Consider the following 18,643-nt stretch of genomic DNA (forward strand, 5'->3'; position numbering starts at 1 on the left):
CAAATCACCCCCTCCTTCCCCACGACGCTCCTCCCCTGAACAACTTAACCTCTCCCCCTGCTCCCAATTCCCGATCCATACCGGAGCCGCCGTGCATTGATTGGCGTCTCCGCCGGGCGATTATGCTGCGTGCCCGGAGCGCCGGGAATTCGCAGGGAGCCGAGGCAGCCGAGCACGGGAGCGGGCGCTGAGGAGGAGCGGGGGAACGCGGGCCTGGCTCGGGCCCGGCTGCGGCCGGCGTGAGGCGAGGATGGGCCCGCGGCGGGGGGAAGCTGCCCCGGCACCCTCCGAGAGCCCCCTCAGAGCCATGCCCCGAGCCCGGCTGCGCTCCGGGCAGCTTTGAAGTTTAGAGGAGGCAGTTGTGTCGAGAAAGGCGAGCGATGAACTGAAGATTAAACATGTATGGGAATTATCCTCACTTCATTAAGTTTCCTGCGGGCTTTGGCAGTAAGTATATTACTTGCGTTTGCGGGCTGTGCCTTCTGGGTTAGGGGGAGGACCTGATCCCACGGTGGCGGCAGGAGGGGTGTTAAGGGAATTTAAAAACGTGTTTAACCTAGCTCGGATGGGGCTGTAACCGGCAGTGCCCGTGTGCTTGTGATCGAAGCTGTCCTGTGCTTTTATGTGCTGTGAACTAATGCACCGCCACGCCAGGCTGCCTGAAATTCTGCAGGCTTGGGTCAAACCGCTCCCCTCCGCTTTGAAGTTTAGCGGATCATTTGGGAGATGCGTGTTTGTGTGTGTGGTGGCTTGAATCTCTTCATTTGTAAGAACAGCATCAAACCAAGCAAGCATCTTTCCGATTTCATTTTTATTCACTTGTTGGGGGGGGGGGGAAATTACTTTTGAAACCTGAAACACCTCCCGAGAAAATCTGAAGAGGGCTAATTCCTTGCCTTTGTGGGGCTATCTCCTGTCCTTGTGACACAGATCCCACCATAATCGTGTGGAGCTGTGTCAGATTAGCCAAGGGAGGCTGCCCAGGAGGCTGTGACACTCCTGTGCCCACCGTGAGCGAGCCCTGGCTGTAGGAACCGCGGCTGCCCTCGGGAAATGCACTTTGGGATTATTCTTTATGTTTTATCTGCGATTATTCCCCTTGCCCTGACACAAGGGGATGGACTGCTGGAAGTGCTGGTGGAACAAAGTGCATGCGCGTGCAAGGTCTTGGTACTTCTGGGAAGCTCCTTAAGTTGTTCCCAGCCCTTCAAGGTGGGGAAATGCCTCCAGGATTCACTCTGGAGGGCCCCAGGCTGGGTACATTCTCTGCTGGAGAAGCAGTTTGTGCAGACATCACATTGCACATGGGATGTTCCCACTTTGTGTGGGGTTTTTTTCCCCCCTCCCTTTTTCACCAGATGCTCACCTCTGGTAATTTTCCAACTCCAGAAAAGTCATTGGTATTGCATCAAGTTATCCTCGAGTTTCACAAGCTCTCGACTTCCAAAATACCTTTTTAGGCTGTTTCTGCAGAAGGGGGATGACTCGTTGGGAGAATCTGTTGCTCACTGGTGGTTTTAAGGACTCAGCAAAGACAAGCTGAACTCTCTCCTACTGCTGCAGTAAGAATGAAACAATGAAAGTGTTATTTGTGTTTAATTTATTTCTATTACAAATTTGCAACGAACCCAAAGAAAAGTGACAGTCAAGCTGATCTTCATAGGAACCAGGCAGAGATCCCTGTAGGGACAAGGGTCACAACACTCAGCAGAGCCTTTGGGAGATTTCTAGGAGAGGAAATTGGTAATAGGAGCAGAGGGATTTCTGTTCCACCAATGAAAGTGAAGGGACTGCTCTCTAACAGTTCAGTATATTGGGAGTTTAACTTCCATTTAAAGTATTAAACTGGGGTTTTAACCTGATTCCAACTTGGTGTTAGAAACAGAGGTGTTTTCTGTATGTGAATGCCTGGCAGAGATGCAAAAGCATTGGCCAAGTTTTGTTTGGGATGCTTTAAAACAGTCCCTCTGTCCTGTCTTGTGCTCCCTGGATGGAGTTTACCACTCCTGGCCACGCTCCTCTCAAGGCCAGAGGCCTTCCATGTCCCTGGGGCAGCTTGGTGATGTGGCAGCTCTCTCTCCTTGGGTGAGGGGGATTCTGGCTGGCTGAGAAAGCAGTGCCTGTTTTGGCCAGACAGCTTTGGGCCTGGGTGAGAGGGCAGCCAGGCTTTGGAGGAGGAGAGATGATGGTGACACGGGTGGAAGGGATCTTCCACTGCCTTGCTTCCTCACCACAAAGCCCATGCAGGCAGCCTGCATCTCCATCAGGCCCACCATGTGTTCCTGGTGTTTACTGCTCCTCCATCCTTGGAAAAGCCATGAAACTCTTCCTGGATGTGAATTAGGGACATCCTGACATCAGGATGCCAGGGCAGTGTCCACCCTAAGCTGTCAGCTTGTAGCATTCATTGCACGGTGTTGCTGGAGGACAAAGTTAAGGTGATGCAGGTTCTGCTCTTCTTCTTGCATTCAGATTTCTTTTAGCTCTGAAATTCTGGGCTTCAGTTTCAGCATAATGGCAAAAAAAGGGATCTACTTACTGTCTTTTTCTTTGCTTTCATGTAGCTGTTACATCTGCTTTACCTTAATTTTATCTGCATTCAGGTTAGAAATAAGGTGCATGTTTTTGATGGTGTGTGCAACACTCACTTTGATCTTAAACATCTGATTAGCACCACCAAGTTTGTCTGAGAAATACATCCACAACTTGGTCATAAGCACATGATTTGTGATGAGACAAGGACAGTCAGATTCCGAGGTGTCACAGATGAGTTTGTAGAATAGCAGGGAAAATGCTCAGATGAGTCACCCTTAAACATTTAAAGCAGGAGATGTGCTGGGCTAAGGCTGGGCTACAGGAGCAAAGAAAGGGCTTAAAAATATGTTTTTATTCTCCAAAAGGATGCATTTCACCCAAAGCCCAGCTCCCAGGGCAAGGAAAGATGCTGTGCTGGCTGTCCTCTCTCTCTGAGCACTCTCTGGCACCGTTGGTTGGGGACAAGAGCTAACTTGGCTCCTCCACAAAGTCTCTTTTATTGGTACTCATGTAACTTGGCCTGTGGCCACACCACCTCCGGCTGCAATCTTGTCAGCTCTCCCAAGCAAAGCAGGGTTAGGCCAGGTCGTTTAGGGGATAGGGAGAGGAAAACCCACATTGTGCTGGACTGGCTCTGCTGCCTGGCTGGCTGTCACGTTTATCACATGTGGTGGCCTCAGGTTTTGTGATCTGCAGGATGCTTTATCCCCTGGATGTCATGGCTTGCTGTGTCCATTCCTATTAATTGTGGATGTGAAGGTGGAAAAGAGCCCTTTGACCCAGCAAAAGCGTGAGGAAATCCAGTGACTGGGCAACTCCAGTATCTGGGGAAACAAAATTTTAAATTTTGTGAAAATTTTTCTTTTAAAGCAGGAGACTCCTGCCTTCAGTTGCTTGGGGCAACCAGAGTTCCTGCAGTCAGTGGGATCCATTCTCCTGGGGACCTGTAGCTTCTCCACAAATTCAAAGACAACTGTAGGAATTTGTGCATGCTTTTTCCTGGTGGCTGCTGGCCAGGTGGGAAATCTGATCAAACAGTCATGAAAAAAACCCTTCAGGCCTCAAATTCAACAACTTTTTACTTTTTTTTTTTTGGAGACGAGGAACTTTATGAAACTCTTGAGTGTTACTGTGGTCACCAGGGAGATGTGACACCTTGTTAGGGTGAGTAAATTTGGCTTGCAGTTCTGTTTTAATTACTTGATGTGTAATTGCTAAAGGAGTCTTTCCCTGGTGCAGCCTCAGCAGCAGATGCTATTTTGAGGTCTTTGCCTGATTGGACTGAAATTGGACAGTGGGTCAATAGCTTAGTAAGTCCAAGGACATTTGGACACGACAGACAGCTTCCTGTGGCCGGGTTTTGGATGGCCCCTGTTTGCAAGGGAGGCGCAGGAGCATTACCAGAGAAGAGAGGAAGCAGCTCTTCCCACCACCTGGAGAGCTGAGGGAAACTTTCTGCTGCCCAGTGTTGGTCCCTGTTGGAGAAACCCCTGCTCCCATGGGTGCCACTACAGCTCCTGAGAGTTTTCCTCTTTGTTTTTATTGCTCAGGGAAGGTTGCATTATTTATTGGCATGGAGTTGAGCAGGAAGATGGAAACACAGAGGTTACTGGACCTTTAAAAGCAAGGCAAACCCACTAACCTTTCTGTGGGATATTAGCATGGCAGTTTGTACTGTCTGTGGGAATCTGCTTGGGTGGTTAAAAATATCTCCAGAAAAGGAAGAGTTTTTTGGTTCATCTTCTGTGTATTAAACAAAAACAACTTCTGCAATCACAGCAGCAGAACTTTGCTTGATTCCAGTTATGGTGGGTATCCTGCTACCATAACTGCAGCTACTTTCAGGACTGTTTCTCTCAGGTATTTCTCTTTCAAGGTCGTCCCCAAGGACAAGCTGTTTGCCAGACTGCACCTCCCACGCACACTCGTGCTCCTCTCCTGAAATCAGCCCTTCTCTGCCTGCTCTTCCCACTTCTCAGTGCTTTCTGATCTGCAGAGGCTGAAGTATCTGCAAAGTCATGTGTCAAGCAGGGCAACTCAGACCTTTAAATGTTTGTGAACTTTTTCTCTGAAGCCTTGGGAGCATAAATGTTTTTCATTATTTGATGACTACCAGCTTTTGATTCTCTCTGATATTAAAAAGGAAACTGTGAATGTTGAGAGTGTCATCATCTCTAGGCTTGCTAGGGATCTTCAAGGGCTGTTTTAGGCCTTAGATGAGGTCAGACCCTGGTGTTGAACACAGGTATTTCTCTCAAGGCTTTGCTGGGTGTTAGAGCATTGGCCGAAACAAACCTGCAGCCTGTGGTGGTTAAACAGACAGTGTGTGCAATGCTTGGATGTTTCTGGTCTCTGCATTTCAATTCTTCTTTCTGCTCAGGTGTAACTGCTGAAGCTGATGTTTGATGCTATTATCTGTGTGAAAATCAAGACAGTTTTCTTGGTTGCAGCCTGATTCCTTCTCTTCCTATTTCCTTCACCAAGATATAGGAGTCACTTGTGTGCTCTTGCAAAAGAGAAGTCTTTCTTTCCATGCCTCCCTCAGCTTTACCTGTGAAATTCTTGGAGCACAGAGGTGCATCCACAGTGCCTTTATCAAGCTCACCCTGGTTCAGTTTCACTGTGCCAGCCCAGACTGGCTGTTTAGCATTGGTGTGGTGGACCTGGAGCTTTTGTGCCCTGCAGGTGCATCTGTTGGACACCTCTACATCTGCTGTGACATAGAGGGTGTTGTTCTTCTCCTGATTTATGAGGCTATTCATGCAAGTTTCCTATCCCTGGATTAGGATTTTGATAAAGTGAAGATGAAACACAGTTGGAAGTTGAGTATCAAAGCTTTGTGTGTTTGCTCAGCTTCAGTAGCTGGTGGACGAGGGTAATGCTGTTGCTTATGTCCTCAAGGGCAGTATTTTCAAAATGCAGAGGAGCATTTTGAGTGTTTCTTGGGGTCTTTCTTCATTATTTTTCCTGATGTCAGCAGAGATACTTAAGCTGGCATTGGATTTGATCCTTTTTCTGAATGCTGAAGCAACAGTGTGGACACTGCCTGTGTGTGTACTTCAGCTGCTCCCTGACACGAACAATGCTATAATTTGCAGAGCCACTTTGAAACAGTGAAACACCCTTAACCAAGTTCATCTTTCTTAAGCTTTGCCCCCTTCAAAGAGAAGGCTGGAGTGTGTGCTTCTGTTTAAGGCAGCTTTTGGAGAGTTGATGGAAGCACTGCCTTCTCTGGGCAGTGCATGTTTGCAGCAGAGATACTGGAAAATCCGCACAATCCTCCAGTCCTGCCTTCCCCAGCTCCTCCAGGAGAGAAATAAATACAAAATCAAGCTGCCCTGAACTTGGACAGAGAACTACTTGTATTTTATTAGTGGTGTGCCCCATGGCAGGAAGGAATGATGAATCTGACTCCATGTTCTCAGAAGCTAATTTATTATTTTATGATACTATATTATATAAAAGAATATTATACTAAACTATACTAAAGACTACAGAAAGGATACTTACACAATGCTAAAAAGATAGTAATGAAAATTCGTGACTCTTTCCAGAGTCCTGACACAGCTTGGCCCTGATTGGCCAATAAGTCAAAACAATTCACATGAAATCAATGAAACAATCTCCAAACACATTCCACGTGTGAGCACAACACAGGAGAAGCAAATGAGATAAGAATTTGTTTTCCTTTTTCTCTGAGGCTTCTCAGCTTCCCAGGAGAAAATCCTGGGCAAAGAGATTTTTCAGAAAATATGACGGTGACATACCTGTCCAGGCATTAATGTGGAGAAGGGAACAGGGCAGAAGGACAAACAGCCCCAATTGTGGGTCAGAAATAAGCCAATGGTGAATGCAGAGTGGGTGGTAAAAAGCAGCAGCAATCCCCTATGCTCAGTGCAGACCCCAGCTGGCCTTCCCCAGCTGGTGTGGAGACATGGCCAGCGTGGTTGGTGCCCTGTGCTTGGGGCATCCCCGTCCCTGCTGTCACCTTGCATTACCTGATGGACACTGCAGGCTTGGGTAAATGTCACCTGTGCCCCGTGCAGCAGGGCTGGCCGGCTGGGGCTGGCTGTAGGACTGACTCCTGTCTCCCCAGCCCTCCCTGCCCCTGCCCACAGCTGCTTCCCTGCTGCAGAGCAGCTCCTCCCCAGCTGTAGGAGTGACGGTGGGTAGGACGGTCAGGACACATGGAGAGCAGAGATCTCTGCAGCCAGGTCGTGGAACTTGTGGGTTATTGCAGAGGGCCTGGGTGCAGGGCCCTGCTGGGAGCTGCCAGCCACAGCTCAGAGCAGGGAAGAGAAGTAAAGAGAGAGAAGACAAGAGCGTGGTAAAGAGGATGAGAAAGTGAGGAAGAGTAAAAGAGAGAGAAGTTCCCATTCCAATACCATAAATCTTCTGCTGAACATTCTAATTCTCACTAAGCAATCTATGATAAAAATCCTATAGCATTTGCATACAGTCTGTAAGAATCATTACATGACCATACTGTGTTACATTTTAAACCCTAAAAACTCCTCTTTGGACCCCTCCTGCCAAGCTAGCAGGGTCTGCTCTGACTGTTGGAGCTGTCTGCAAGCAGAGGGTATTGTTTCATCAAAAGGGAATCACCTTCAGCCAGCCATACCATTGTTTTCCAGTTTTTCAGTAACTAAGGTATCTCAGAGCTTGCTTTCATTTCAATCTCACTTATAGTTTCTATATTCTCAAAATCTTTTTCCAGGCAATCGTATTTATAAGGCTTTCCTGTTTCATCTTCCCCAACACCTAGCCCCGTTCCACTGCCATTTGTCCATCTCCCAAATGATGAGAGAAAATAGCTGGAGTAAAGCCATTCCATCCCAGTGAACCCAAGAACTTTCTGGGTTCTGCTGGGAGATGTGGGACACAGACCATCAGTATTTTCTTGCAAGTCATTTAATTTAATTATTTTCTTTCAAAACTTGGCTGTTTGCACAGTCCAAACCTCCCTGGCTTCTTTGAGCTGAAACAAGTTTGAGTGTGTTCAGCTGAGCGAATAATTAACCCCAGGGTCAAGGATGCTTTGGGTTGGCTCTTCCTGCACACCTTTCAGCCATGAAAATTGCTCCTCTCCCAAGCTGATAGTCTGCTAACACTCATTTCTTATATCCCTCTCTGAGCACTCTAGCCTGAAAATGAGAAGCTGAGAGGAGGATTTTTCCCAGGTGCAGGAGAATGCATTTCTGCTCCCCTGGCAGATGATTTAGCAGACTTATCCCAGAAAGGGACTGTAAGTCAAAGTTTTTTGTTGTTTGTGGGCTTTTTGTCTTTGTTGTTGTGCTTTTCTAAATGGGGGCTTTATTCCAATTTCTAACAGATAGATAAAGTTGCTGTTTGGTAAATGGAAATTTAACACTGCTGGATTTGAGCAAGGGGTTTGTGAGAGCCTTGGCAGGACAGTGTAGCCAGGCACTGTAGAAACAAGCATGTTAACTCTGGTTTGTGTCATCAGGCCCTGGCAAAGTCTGGCTGTGCTCTCCAGTAGGTATTTTCATTTATCCATCCATCTCCACCAGCAAGCACTCCTTTGTCCATTTACACTTCCTATTCAGTATCTCATTGCTGGGATAACAGAGGTGTAACAGGGTGAGCCCCTCCAGGTTTCCTGGCTTTGACCTTTGATCCCATCCTGGCATCTAGAGGATTCACCTGGGCAGAGCCCTGAAACATTTGTCCCTTGGCAGGGGCATGAGCCCACCATGGGGCTTGCACTGACCAGCAGCCTCCTGGTGGTGAAAGCCTTGCTCTGGGTCCTTGTGAAACTTGGAGCCTCTCTAATGGAGAAACTCAGCAGTGACAGCATTTCTGAAAGGTCTGGCATAAAAGCAAACAGTTAACTCTCCTGGGTGTCTTTCCTTATTGGTTTAAATCTTCTGCATGATACTTTCAAAATATGCCCTTTTCTGTGTTAATGGAAAAGGATGAAGAATCATTCTTCTGCTCAGCTGTCCTGGTGTGATAGATCTCTGCCCAGTATCTCCTGCAATGACTTATTTTCCAAGCTGAGGAATCCTTAAAGGCAGTGTTGTTTACTGAGTTATTTAAAGAGGCGTAAAAGCAAATTCTTTCTAGGTCTGTGCTGCACAGACCTAGAAAGAATCCTGCACAGGAGGACTGGGTGTTGTGGTATACCACAGGTGATGAAAAATGCATTTGCTTTTCTCTGAAGCTGATAATGGCCCGAGTCAGGATGGTCCTTTCAAGCCCCAAGAAACATCTGAGGTGCCTGTGTCAGCTGGGTGCTTGCTTAGGTAAGGGGGGGTCCAGGCAAACAGCACAGCTTCTGCCCAGTGCTAAAGCACTCTCTCCCTGGGATGAAGGACTGGAGCACTTGGAATCCATTCCAAGGCAGGGATTTTGCTGTCTGCTGGCAGAAGTCAGGCTGTGTGTCTCCCTGATGGTGGCAGGGGGATGTGGGTGACTCTGTGGCAGCAGGCAGAGCCCTATACCTGCCTCCAGAGCGCCTCGCTGCCTCTGAGGCTTCTGCTGTTGTCATTGAGCCGTCTTCCTCCTGCTGCACATCGCTTTCCCACTGGGAGAATTGATCCAAAAAGCCAAAGCAAGAATTGACAAAGACCTTTTCTCCCCCTCCCTCAGCAGAATTAAGTCTGAAGCGGGTTGATAACGGCGGATGGAGTCCTCCTTGACTCTGACAAATGTCTTTAATGTTATTCAGCAAGCTGACCTTTTCCCGTCTTTATTGTGCATCTTCCCTTTGAATCAGATTTGATTGTTACTTCAGGTAGAATAACAAACACTGTCACGTAAATAACTTTGCAGTAATGTTAAAAGGAGGGAAAAAAACCACAAGCAAACAAAACACCCAAGCGTTGCCTTACTTGCAAATGCAATGGGAGAATGTATCCTCTGTGCCAGCCATGAAAAAGCAGCTGTATGACCTTCCAACACAACATCTTTGCCTTGCTACTCCAGGGAATCATCTCCTGTGTTGAAAAACCAACAGAGAAATAATGGTTCACAAAAATGTTAATGACACCTAATGCTAACTAGCGCTGGTAAATTCTAAGGGAGGGAGAAAAGGTCATGGAAATCCTTGAAATGCACCTAGATGCATGACCCATTTGGACTAGTGGGCATTTGATGCCTAGATGCCCTCTGAATATTTGAGACTGGTCTTACAGAAGACAGTGTTTAGGCCTTGGCTGAGCTGTTCAGCCTCAGAGTCTGCCCTGAAGTGTCAATGATCAGGGTTATGTTGCTTTTTACACCACCTCTTCCTCAGCAGGGTTCAGGGGCAGACTGATCTCGTCTTGTCTTGTGGCTATTATGAGGCTGAGCTTGGGGCTGTGCACTGCAGCTCTTCAGTGTGGAGGGAAAAAACCCCCTGTCCTTGTAGCTGTGAGAGTGCCCTGGGACATGTGTGTGGCCAAAATCTCTGCTCTGATTTGTACAAATCAGGAAAAATAAAGGACAAATTGTTTTGGGGCTGCCTTGTCCTGAAACTTGGCATTGCAAGCGTGTCATGAGCCATTCCTGGATTGTTCCAGCTGCTGTGGAAGATGCTGGCACCCAGCTTTGGGTGTGAACATGTGAAAAGGCACAGTGGATACACAATGGGTGGGAAGGGGGAAAACTGAGCCATGGGAGCACAAGGCCAGAGGCACCTCAAGGAGCAGAGGTGCTTCATCATAAGACTTGTGGAACATTCAGAGTTTCCAGGCTGGCTGGTGAGGATGTCAGGGTTTCAGAAGTGTGCTGTCCCAAGGGCTGGCTTGGACAAAAGAAATGGGATCTCAGGGAAGAGTTCAGAGAAAACTGAAAAGCAGCCTGAGGCAGGCAGTGGTGCCTTCCTCCAAGTCTGCTGAGGCACCGAAGTGGAAAAGGAATATTTTGTCATTAATCATTATCTCCACAATAAGTTTTGTTGCTGTATATTGTGGATTCTTTAGTTTCTTTCTTCTGCCAAGGTTGGGATTAAGTGTGTGAGATGGTATTTCTTGTTTGGACTTAGATGTTTATTGGTTCTTATTTATATTACAATCTCACAAACTGTGAGTTTTACAGCACTTCACTCTAACAAGCTAAAAATGGACTTGTATTTCTTTCTCTACAAGGCATTTTAAGGATAAACGGTCTAATTAAGAAATGACATTTAAATGATTTTTGCTTTTAATTCAATGACTAATTACCCGTGACATATATATATATATATATATATATATATATATAATATATGTTATTATATTTATATATAATACAATACTGCTCAAATTCATGAAGAAGAAGGTGAAGAAGAACTAGTTTTTGCTCTGAAACTTCTATCTTGTTTTATATATTCTATATAAAAATATATATGAATTCTGTAGATATATTCTGTATTCTAAAACTTTAACCCCTAGGTTTTCTACTATGTGATATTACACACTTCTGTTCAAACTACACACTCATAACCTTAGTTTTATCATTTAATTTTGGAGGTCTTCTCTATGATTTCAGGTTAAATGTAGTGTTCTCTTGGGGGGTCAGCACAGTAAGTCTCAAATTCTCAGTAACCAGCGTTCCAACAGTATATATTTCACTTTCCGGTACTATAACCAACATTTTGTTCTTTTACCTTTACAGCATGCTTTGCTGCTTGGTTTTGAGGCTGGGCTGGCATTTTAAGCTGACACAACCTGTGGTATTTTCGGGGTCCCCTGTGGCAGGAAGGAAATGATGAATCTGACTCCATGTTCTTAGAAGGCTAATTTAATTTTTTATTGTATTGTATTATATTAAAGAATGCTATACTAAAACTATACTAAAGAACAGAGAAAGGATACTTACAGAAGGCTTGAAAATAATAATGAAAAACTGGTGACCTCTTCCAGAGTCCCGACAAAGCTGGACTGTGATTGGTCATTAAGTAAAATCAATTCCCATGAAACCAATGAAACAAGCACCTGTTGGTAAACAATCTCCAACCACATTCCAAAGCAGCAAAACACAGGAGAAGCAATCTGATAATTATTGGTTTTTTTTTTTTTTTTTTTTTTGAGCATCTCAGCTTCCCAGGAGAAGAAATCCTGGCAAAGGGATTTTTCCAGAAAATATGATGGTGACAACAACTGAGGCTGGGCAGCGGGTGGCTGTTACACTCCATCTCTCCTCTTCTCCCTGCAGATTCCCCGGTGCACGGCAGCTCCACGTCCGTGAGCCTGTCCTCGGGGCTCTCCACGGGGAGCCCGGTGGTGGAGGGGCCCCCCAGCTTCCTGGAGCCCCCCGGGAGCGCCGCGCGGGCGCTGCCGTCGCCCATGAGCGCCCTGGGCTCGCCCTACCGGGTCATCGCCTCCTCCCTGGGCTCACACCCCGTCGCTCTGTCCTCGGCCCCCGGCGTGAATTTCGTGGCACACGCCAGCCCACAGGTGGGGATGGGATGCTTTCTTCGCTGCAATTTGGTGTTCAGGATGGGTAAAGTCCCAAGGATGGGTAAAGTCCCAAAAGTTGAGGGAGAGGGTTGGCTGGTGGGCAGTGCAACCACTCGGGGAGCTCAGCTGGAAAGAATATTTTCTAGCACGTGAGCTGCATTAATCAGCCTTGCACAGACACACAGAGCACACCAGTTTTAAATACCCTACAGGATTCTCGGGTTTCTGTGGTTTAAATGGCTCCCGAGGTATTAGAAAGTCTTTTTTTCCCAGACACATGATTGAAGAAGTGGAGATTCCTTGGTTCTGCTTCTCAAGGTTGTTTATTCTCTCTTATCTGTTACATTCTTTCTCTGACCTGCCGAGATCTGTCCAGCAGGTCGGGTTGTGGCACAGTCCCTGCCCTTGGGGTGGTGTTGGCTTTTTATAAACTAAGAACTAAGTCTACTTTATTTAGAATAATTTCCCAATACCTATCACCTATGTTAGACAGTCTGTCTCTATTCTAAACCAATCTAAAAGTGTCACCATCACAGCAGAAAATGGAGGGCAAGAAGAAGAAGGAGAGGACATGCCCAGATTCCTCCATCTTGCCTCTTGAAACCCCCATTTTAAATTCCCAAAATTCTACTTTTTACCTTGTGACAAATTTGCTACCATTCTACTCAAACCCTTGTGGCATGTAACTCTTCACACAAAGTTGGTAATTGTTTCCATGGGCTAAAATCAAAGGCACAGGTGTGTTTGACTCTGTGCCAAGGTCTCTGAGCCCCTTGCCAGGGTCCCAAGCCTTCCAGGGCAGCCAGAGAAATGTCCTGGGTCCTGACACAGGATGAGGGAAGAGAGCTAATTTCCAGCTTTGTTCTCGCTGTGGGTGCAGTCCAGCTCCCCTCTGCTGCAGTGTATAATTACTGTGCATGGAAACAGACAGGATAGCCAGGGGTTGCAGCATGTGAAACATTGCCCTTCCTCCTGCAAAAGCATATCTGCTTCATTTGGTTATCTGGAGACAGACTTTCTAGGGAGAGACAAATGTTAATGCTAAATGCCCGCCACCTACTGTGTTGCATATCAACTTGGCCTGAAGCAAAATGAAGCACTCCCATCCTTGCTGCCGGTGCTCATGTGGGTGCTGAGGTTTCCCTTCCAGACAGGTGTTAGGGCTGGTGCCTCCCCAGAGCCATGGGAGGGCTGGGAGCCTCCCAGGGTGGCTTTGTGGGATGGAGACATGCTGCTCCAAAAGCCTGGCACTGCCTCCTGCATTTCTGGTGGCACTGTGGCGTCTCGACAGAGAGCTGAAATGTTCTGGGCATCCAGATCTAAGTGAAAATTCTGCCTCTTAGGAGCAAGATTTTGAGTTTCATTAGTGGGACCTGAAGGTGGGAAGTGCTCAGAAGCCTTGTGGCTCCTCCTGAGGAAAAAGCAAGGAGATGATCCTCAAGCCCTCTCTGCCCCATACCATGCTGCTACTCCTTGGAATGCCTGAAGTTCTTCTTAGTGCTTGAAAGGCTGGGAAAGGATGGCATGGGGAGGCCCCTGAAGAGCTCTGAAAGAGAATAAAGTTTGGCTTACCTTTCCCCATCATCCTCAACTCCTGTGTGGGCCCTAGCTGTCAGCAGTGGGAATGCTGGAGGATCCCTCTTCCCCTTGCAGCACCCAGCTGTTCCCCATGGATCTGACAGTATTTGTGCCCGTGACATCGAGGACAGGAAATTGTGGCAGCACTGGCTGGTTGGAAGCCTTTCCTTTGGGACTGGGGGTGCTCTGGGAAGTGGTTTTCCCAGCCTGGGCACTGTGCCAAGTTCCCAGATCCGAGGAGAAAGTTCTATTTGTGTTTTCTCTAATGCAAGGAGACAGCTGGGCCCTGGGGATTCAGCAGGGAGGCAGCTAATGGATTTGGGTTCAAGCAGTTGTCCCAGATATCATCCATGATTGCACTTCACCTGCAAGAGTCAAGCTCTAAGGACACTGATGGCTAAAACTGCCCTGTGTGTTCCCCTCCCCTGTACCCTCTCTCCTTTTTATTGTTTCAAAGTGCAGGCAGGGAGGAAGAAAAGGTGGTACCCGAGTCCTGAGTGATATTTCAAACCATAAAAAGTTCCTCCTGGCTCAGCATTTTGCTGATGGACACTTGTGGGGAGGAAGGGGTTTATTTCTCCTTTCCTTGGCCTGGATTTTGAAGCATAAGGATTTACAGTTGCCTGGTTTGAGTCTCTGCTGGGGAAATCAAACCTCTGGGCAATTTTTCCCAATACACTTATATGTCCTAGTGGAGCAAAACATCTTGGCTCCTGATTTTTGCTGGATAGTTTTTATTTTCCATCTTATTAAACCTTTGAAGCTTGGAAAATGAAGGGATGGTGGTGAGGGAAGATAAGAACAGGCTTCACCTTTTTATTTTTCTAATGACATGTCCAAATACTCAAGTGGGATGAACCATTGTTCTTTACCGAAATTTACTGTGGAAATTACCACTTTTTTTGTGGGAAATGTACAGTTTCTTGGAGAAAATGGAGAACTTCAGCAAAGTGTATAAAATGTGCCATGTTAAATGTTACAGAGATTGGAATGAAGGCTTGAGCTGGGTCTTCATCCAAACCCTTGTTTTCTATCCCTGCTTCTGCCTTCTTTGAGGTGATAAATTGGCACGACTGTTCCAAACAAACCCAGGGATGGAACAACCATCCCCAGCCCTCATCCCAGAACAGTGGGGAAGGTGTTTTGGTGGTGGGTGGTGGGCTTGGAGAGAGATTGTTCCGCCCAGACAGCTTTTGACAAGAGGTGCTCAATGGCCCTTAACCCTCCTGGCCCTGCCTGACGTGGCTCCAAAGCAAACAGCAATAAAAGGAAGCCCTGAGCAACGTCAGGCTTTGGTCTCTAATCAATGTGGGTTTGTAACCTTTAACTTCAGCAGCCAGGAGCAGCTCCTGGAGATCTCAGCTCGGGGCTCTGTATTGTTTGCCTGCATCTCACAGCTGCTGATTTTTAGATGCTCAGCCAAATCCCTTCTTTTTTCTTTTTTTTTTTTTTTTAAATAATCTGGTAACACCAAATCTGCCACCTGATAGTGGTAGTGTTTGGGAACCTAAGTCCCAGAGAGTCACCAAATGGCCATGAACTCGTGTATGTGCAGATACTGTGAGTCAGAAAAGCTAACCCCCTATTTTTTATTTATTTTTTCTTTTCTTAAACAGCATTACAGCTTCCCTAGCCATGCAGCAGTGCATGTTTGATTGTAACAAATCACCTGTCTGCAAAGCTCTGCTTTACTAAGCTGTAAGTGCTTGTGGCTGGCAGCAGCCAGCAATCAGCATCTTCTAATGAAGCAGCCAGGATCCCACCAGCCTCATGGCTTGGAGGCTGTAACTGAGCAGCTGAGGTTAGTGCCTGTCCTTTTCCAGCTCTGCTCAGTCCTGGCTTTGGTTACAACATCAGGCAGTGTCTACTTAGTGCCTGCTTAAACCCCTCCTGCTGGATTCAGCAGAGGATGCCTGTCTGCCCAGGGCAGCCCCATGGGGATAAGCCTGGGGGACAAGCCTGGCAGGAGCAGCAAGGGAAGAGTCAGCTCCATTTGGGGGTGGTTTCACTGAGATGTGGGTCTCTCCCCTCTAACCTGTCTTGTGGTTTGTGCAGCTCAATGTCCTGAACAATGTCAGCAGCTCGGAGGATGTCAAGCCCTTGCCGGGTCTCCCAGGGATGGGGAACATGAATTATCCATCCACAAGTCCAGGATCCCTAGCCAAACACATCTGTGCCATCTGTGGGGACAGGTCCTCAGGTAGGAGGCTTTCTCTCTTGGGGAAGGCTTTGTGCCTTGAGAACTCTCCTGGTGCTCTTGTGCAGCACTGAACAAGGTTGGAGGCTCACTGGGGCCACACTGGCATGGCAAGGTCGTGGCTGGGTCTGGCTGGCTGTATTGCAGATTAGTGCCCAAAAGTGAGCAAACTAAATGCTGTACTCTTCTCCCTCATGTGTGTAACCTCATTTTACCTTCTGTCCCTGTTTACCAAAGGTAAATCTACCAAAATCTCTGTGTTCCCATCTCCCTGTGCTTTGTGTCAGCTGGGCTCTGGCTGTGTCTGGGTTTTCTCTGGTACCCCAGTGAGCCTTGCAAGCCCTCTCCATATCAGTGCACCGCATTTGCTGCCTGTGGCTGTTCTGCAGCTAAGATGCTCCACATCACTCCACTGGCATGCAGCCCCTCCTTATCTCAGGAAAACAGTGGTCCTGTGGTTTGACTAAGTCAAACTGCTGCTAAGACTCACTGAAGCTAGTTCAGGCCTGCCAGTCCCTGCAGTTTTTTCACCTTTGGGTTTGATTTGAGCTCTTCCACACTCAAATCAGGGAAGGAGGGGCAAATCAGGGAAGGAAGAGCAAATACCTCCCTGCCCAGCAACTCCCTTGCCTCCCTAGGGAAGCACTATGGGGTGTACAGCTGTGAGGGCTGCAAAGGCTTCTTCAAGAGGACCATCAGGAAGGATCTGATCTACACCTGCCGGGATAACAAGGACTGCCTGATCGACAAGCGCCAGCGCAACCGCTGCCAGTACTGCCGCTATCAGAAGTGCCTCGCCATGGGGATGAAGAGGGAAGGTAGGGCTGCTGAGAGCACTGGGATTGGAGAAATTTTCCTTCATTCATTAGGATAAATCAGGCTCTTGGTGATCCTCCCAGGCTGAGGGCATCAGGGTGTTTTGGACTTCATTATGTAAAAAGGAAATGAGAATCATGGTTTAGGTTGGAAAGGAGTTTTAAGATCAAGTGGAACCATTGGCCCAGCAATGCCAGATTCCACCCTTGAACCCTGTCCCTAAGTGCCACATCTACCTGTCCTTTAAATGCCTCTGGGATGGTGACTCAGCCACCTCCCTGAGCAGCCTGTTCCCGTGTTGGACAGGGTAGAAAAAATGCTTCCTCTCTGAAGACTTTATTCCTCATAAGGGCTAATAAGGGAAGAGACCAATGGGGAAGCTGTTACAGTGTATTTTTCTTCTCACCTAATCATACACACTGGTGAATATTGAAGCTTTTAACTGATTTTGACCCAACCTTGCCTCTAGTTAGTGACTCTTAATGGCTTGGACCCCTTGGAAAGCTGTAAACCTCTGCTGGGGACAGCACCCAGCAGTGAGGGGTCCTGCAGCCTTCTTGTCTCCTTTGTGAAGAGCAGCTTCCTTTTTTTGTTTTTGATTTGCTGACTTCATTTGTCACCACATAATTCTTGTACTGGAGAATAAGGGTGAATGATTTATTTCTATCTCTCATTTTATAGTTCTCTGTCATTTCCCCTCTGTAATTTCCATTCACCTGCTGAGCTGGATTGTCTCCCCAATTATCCTAACAGATGCAAGGTCAGGAAGTGACAACCAACACAGCATTTAAGCTCATTTTTTCTAAGATGAAGTAACAGAGCTGCCCAGGGAAGCAGCTGTAACTCTGGGCATGAGCTGATCTTCATCCTGCAGCATCACCAAAGCTGTGCTGCCTCAGGCTCGCAGGGCAGCAGGGGACTGCACAATGCCAGGCTGGAATCAAAAACTTAATCCCAGGCATGGCACCCTTATCCAGCCAGGTGCAAAGTGGTTCAGAGGACCAGGGTGTTAGCACAACTTCCTTTGGCAGAGAGTGAAAATTTAAACCCCAGGATCCTGGTGGATCCTGTGGGAGTTTGGCTGCAGCAGTCACAGGGTTTTTTTGGGAGCTGCAGAAACTGGGGACAGAGTGCAGCTTGAATTCAGGGGCTGAGTGATGTGACTGGTATTTCCTTGCCATGTTCTTTCTTTCAGTAAGATTTTGGTGACTTCAGAAACACCTGCATGACTTTTCCTGTCCATTACTCTAAAGAGCACAAATATTCCCTCCCAGCTGGCTGGCATATATTGTGTCCTGTCTTGCCCTTCCTCACAAGCACCAGGCTGGATGCCCCACTGATCCATCTCCTTGGGAGCTGCCATTTCACCCCAGCACTGAACTGAACAAATATAATGCCTGCTGGTCACTTCTTAAGTGGGATTGTTGTATTTCCCTTTGGGATTTCTCAAAAAAAAAAAAAAAAAAAAAAAAAAAAGGGTGTACCAGGTCTTTTGTTGCACACAAGATACACAGGTCCTACACTGACCTGTCTTACACACAGCAGCCCTGGGAGTTAAAAGCTGAGCTTTGGAGAGAATTTCATGATTCTGTGCCTTCTCTGGAAAACATACAGAGAGGGGAGAAGGGAGTGAAGGTGTTGGGGTACTGATGTAGAAGGACCTTTCTAGTGAGGAGGATCAGGAAGAGAGGTGGTGGAGGGAGAGGTGATGCCAGGGCTGGGCCAGACAGGGTAGGATTTTGCTTAGGAATGAGACAAGCAGCAGGTGTGAATCCAGCTGGGGGTTTGGGACTCTCTGGCCCTGCTGCTGGATGCTCTGGCTGCTGTAGAATTGGTGAAAGCATACTGGGACTGGTGGAAGCATGCTGAGACCACAAAAAGCCTGTCTGTGAGTGCTGGGTCCCTCCTGCCTCCTCCAGCACACAGTGACAGCCGAGTCCAGACTGCCACCTGGAGGCATCAACTCTTCTTCCCTCCCTCTGGAGCTTCATACTTTGGAAATCACAATCTTTGATCAAGTTTGGAGGCTACTGGTCTGCAGCAGCCTCAGAGTTCTTGGTGTGGGAGCAGCCATTTTAATGGGTGAACATCTGAAATAACCATTTATTGTGAAATGCAGGTCCACCGACAA

General features: G+C 47.3%; 1 protein-coding gene across 2 annotated transcripts in view; it reads left to right on the forward strand.

Moving 5' to 3' along the window:
* RXRG (retinoid X receptor gamma) overlaps positions 1–18,643 on the forward strand; it is a 40,635-nt gene that overhangs the window by 17,221 nt on the left and 4,771 nt on the right. Inside the window, exons 1-4 of one of the 2 annotated variants that reach the window (XM_030226796.2) lie at positions 253–447; positions 11,677–11,918; positions 15,555–15,699; positions 16,335–16,514. In XM_030226796.2, the coding sequence (XP_030082656.1) occupies positions 399–447; positions 11,677–11,918; positions 15,555–15,699; positions 16,335–16,514 (616 nt within the window). In that variant the 5' untranslated portion in view covers positions 253–398. Of the gene's footprint in view, positions 1–252; positions 448–11,676; positions 11,919–15,554; positions 15,700–16,334; positions 16,515–18,643 lie in introns of those variants that run through there. The other variant, XM_030226797.2, reaches the window with a different exon arrangement.

Source organism: Serinus canaria, chromosome 8, assembly GCF_022539315.1.
Source record: "Serinus canaria isolate serCan28SL12 chromosome 8, serCan2020, whole genome shotgun sequence".
In the NCBI taxonomy this organism is placed as follows: Eukaryota; Metazoa; Chordata; class Aves; order Passeriformes; family Fringillidae; genus Serinus; species Serinus canaria.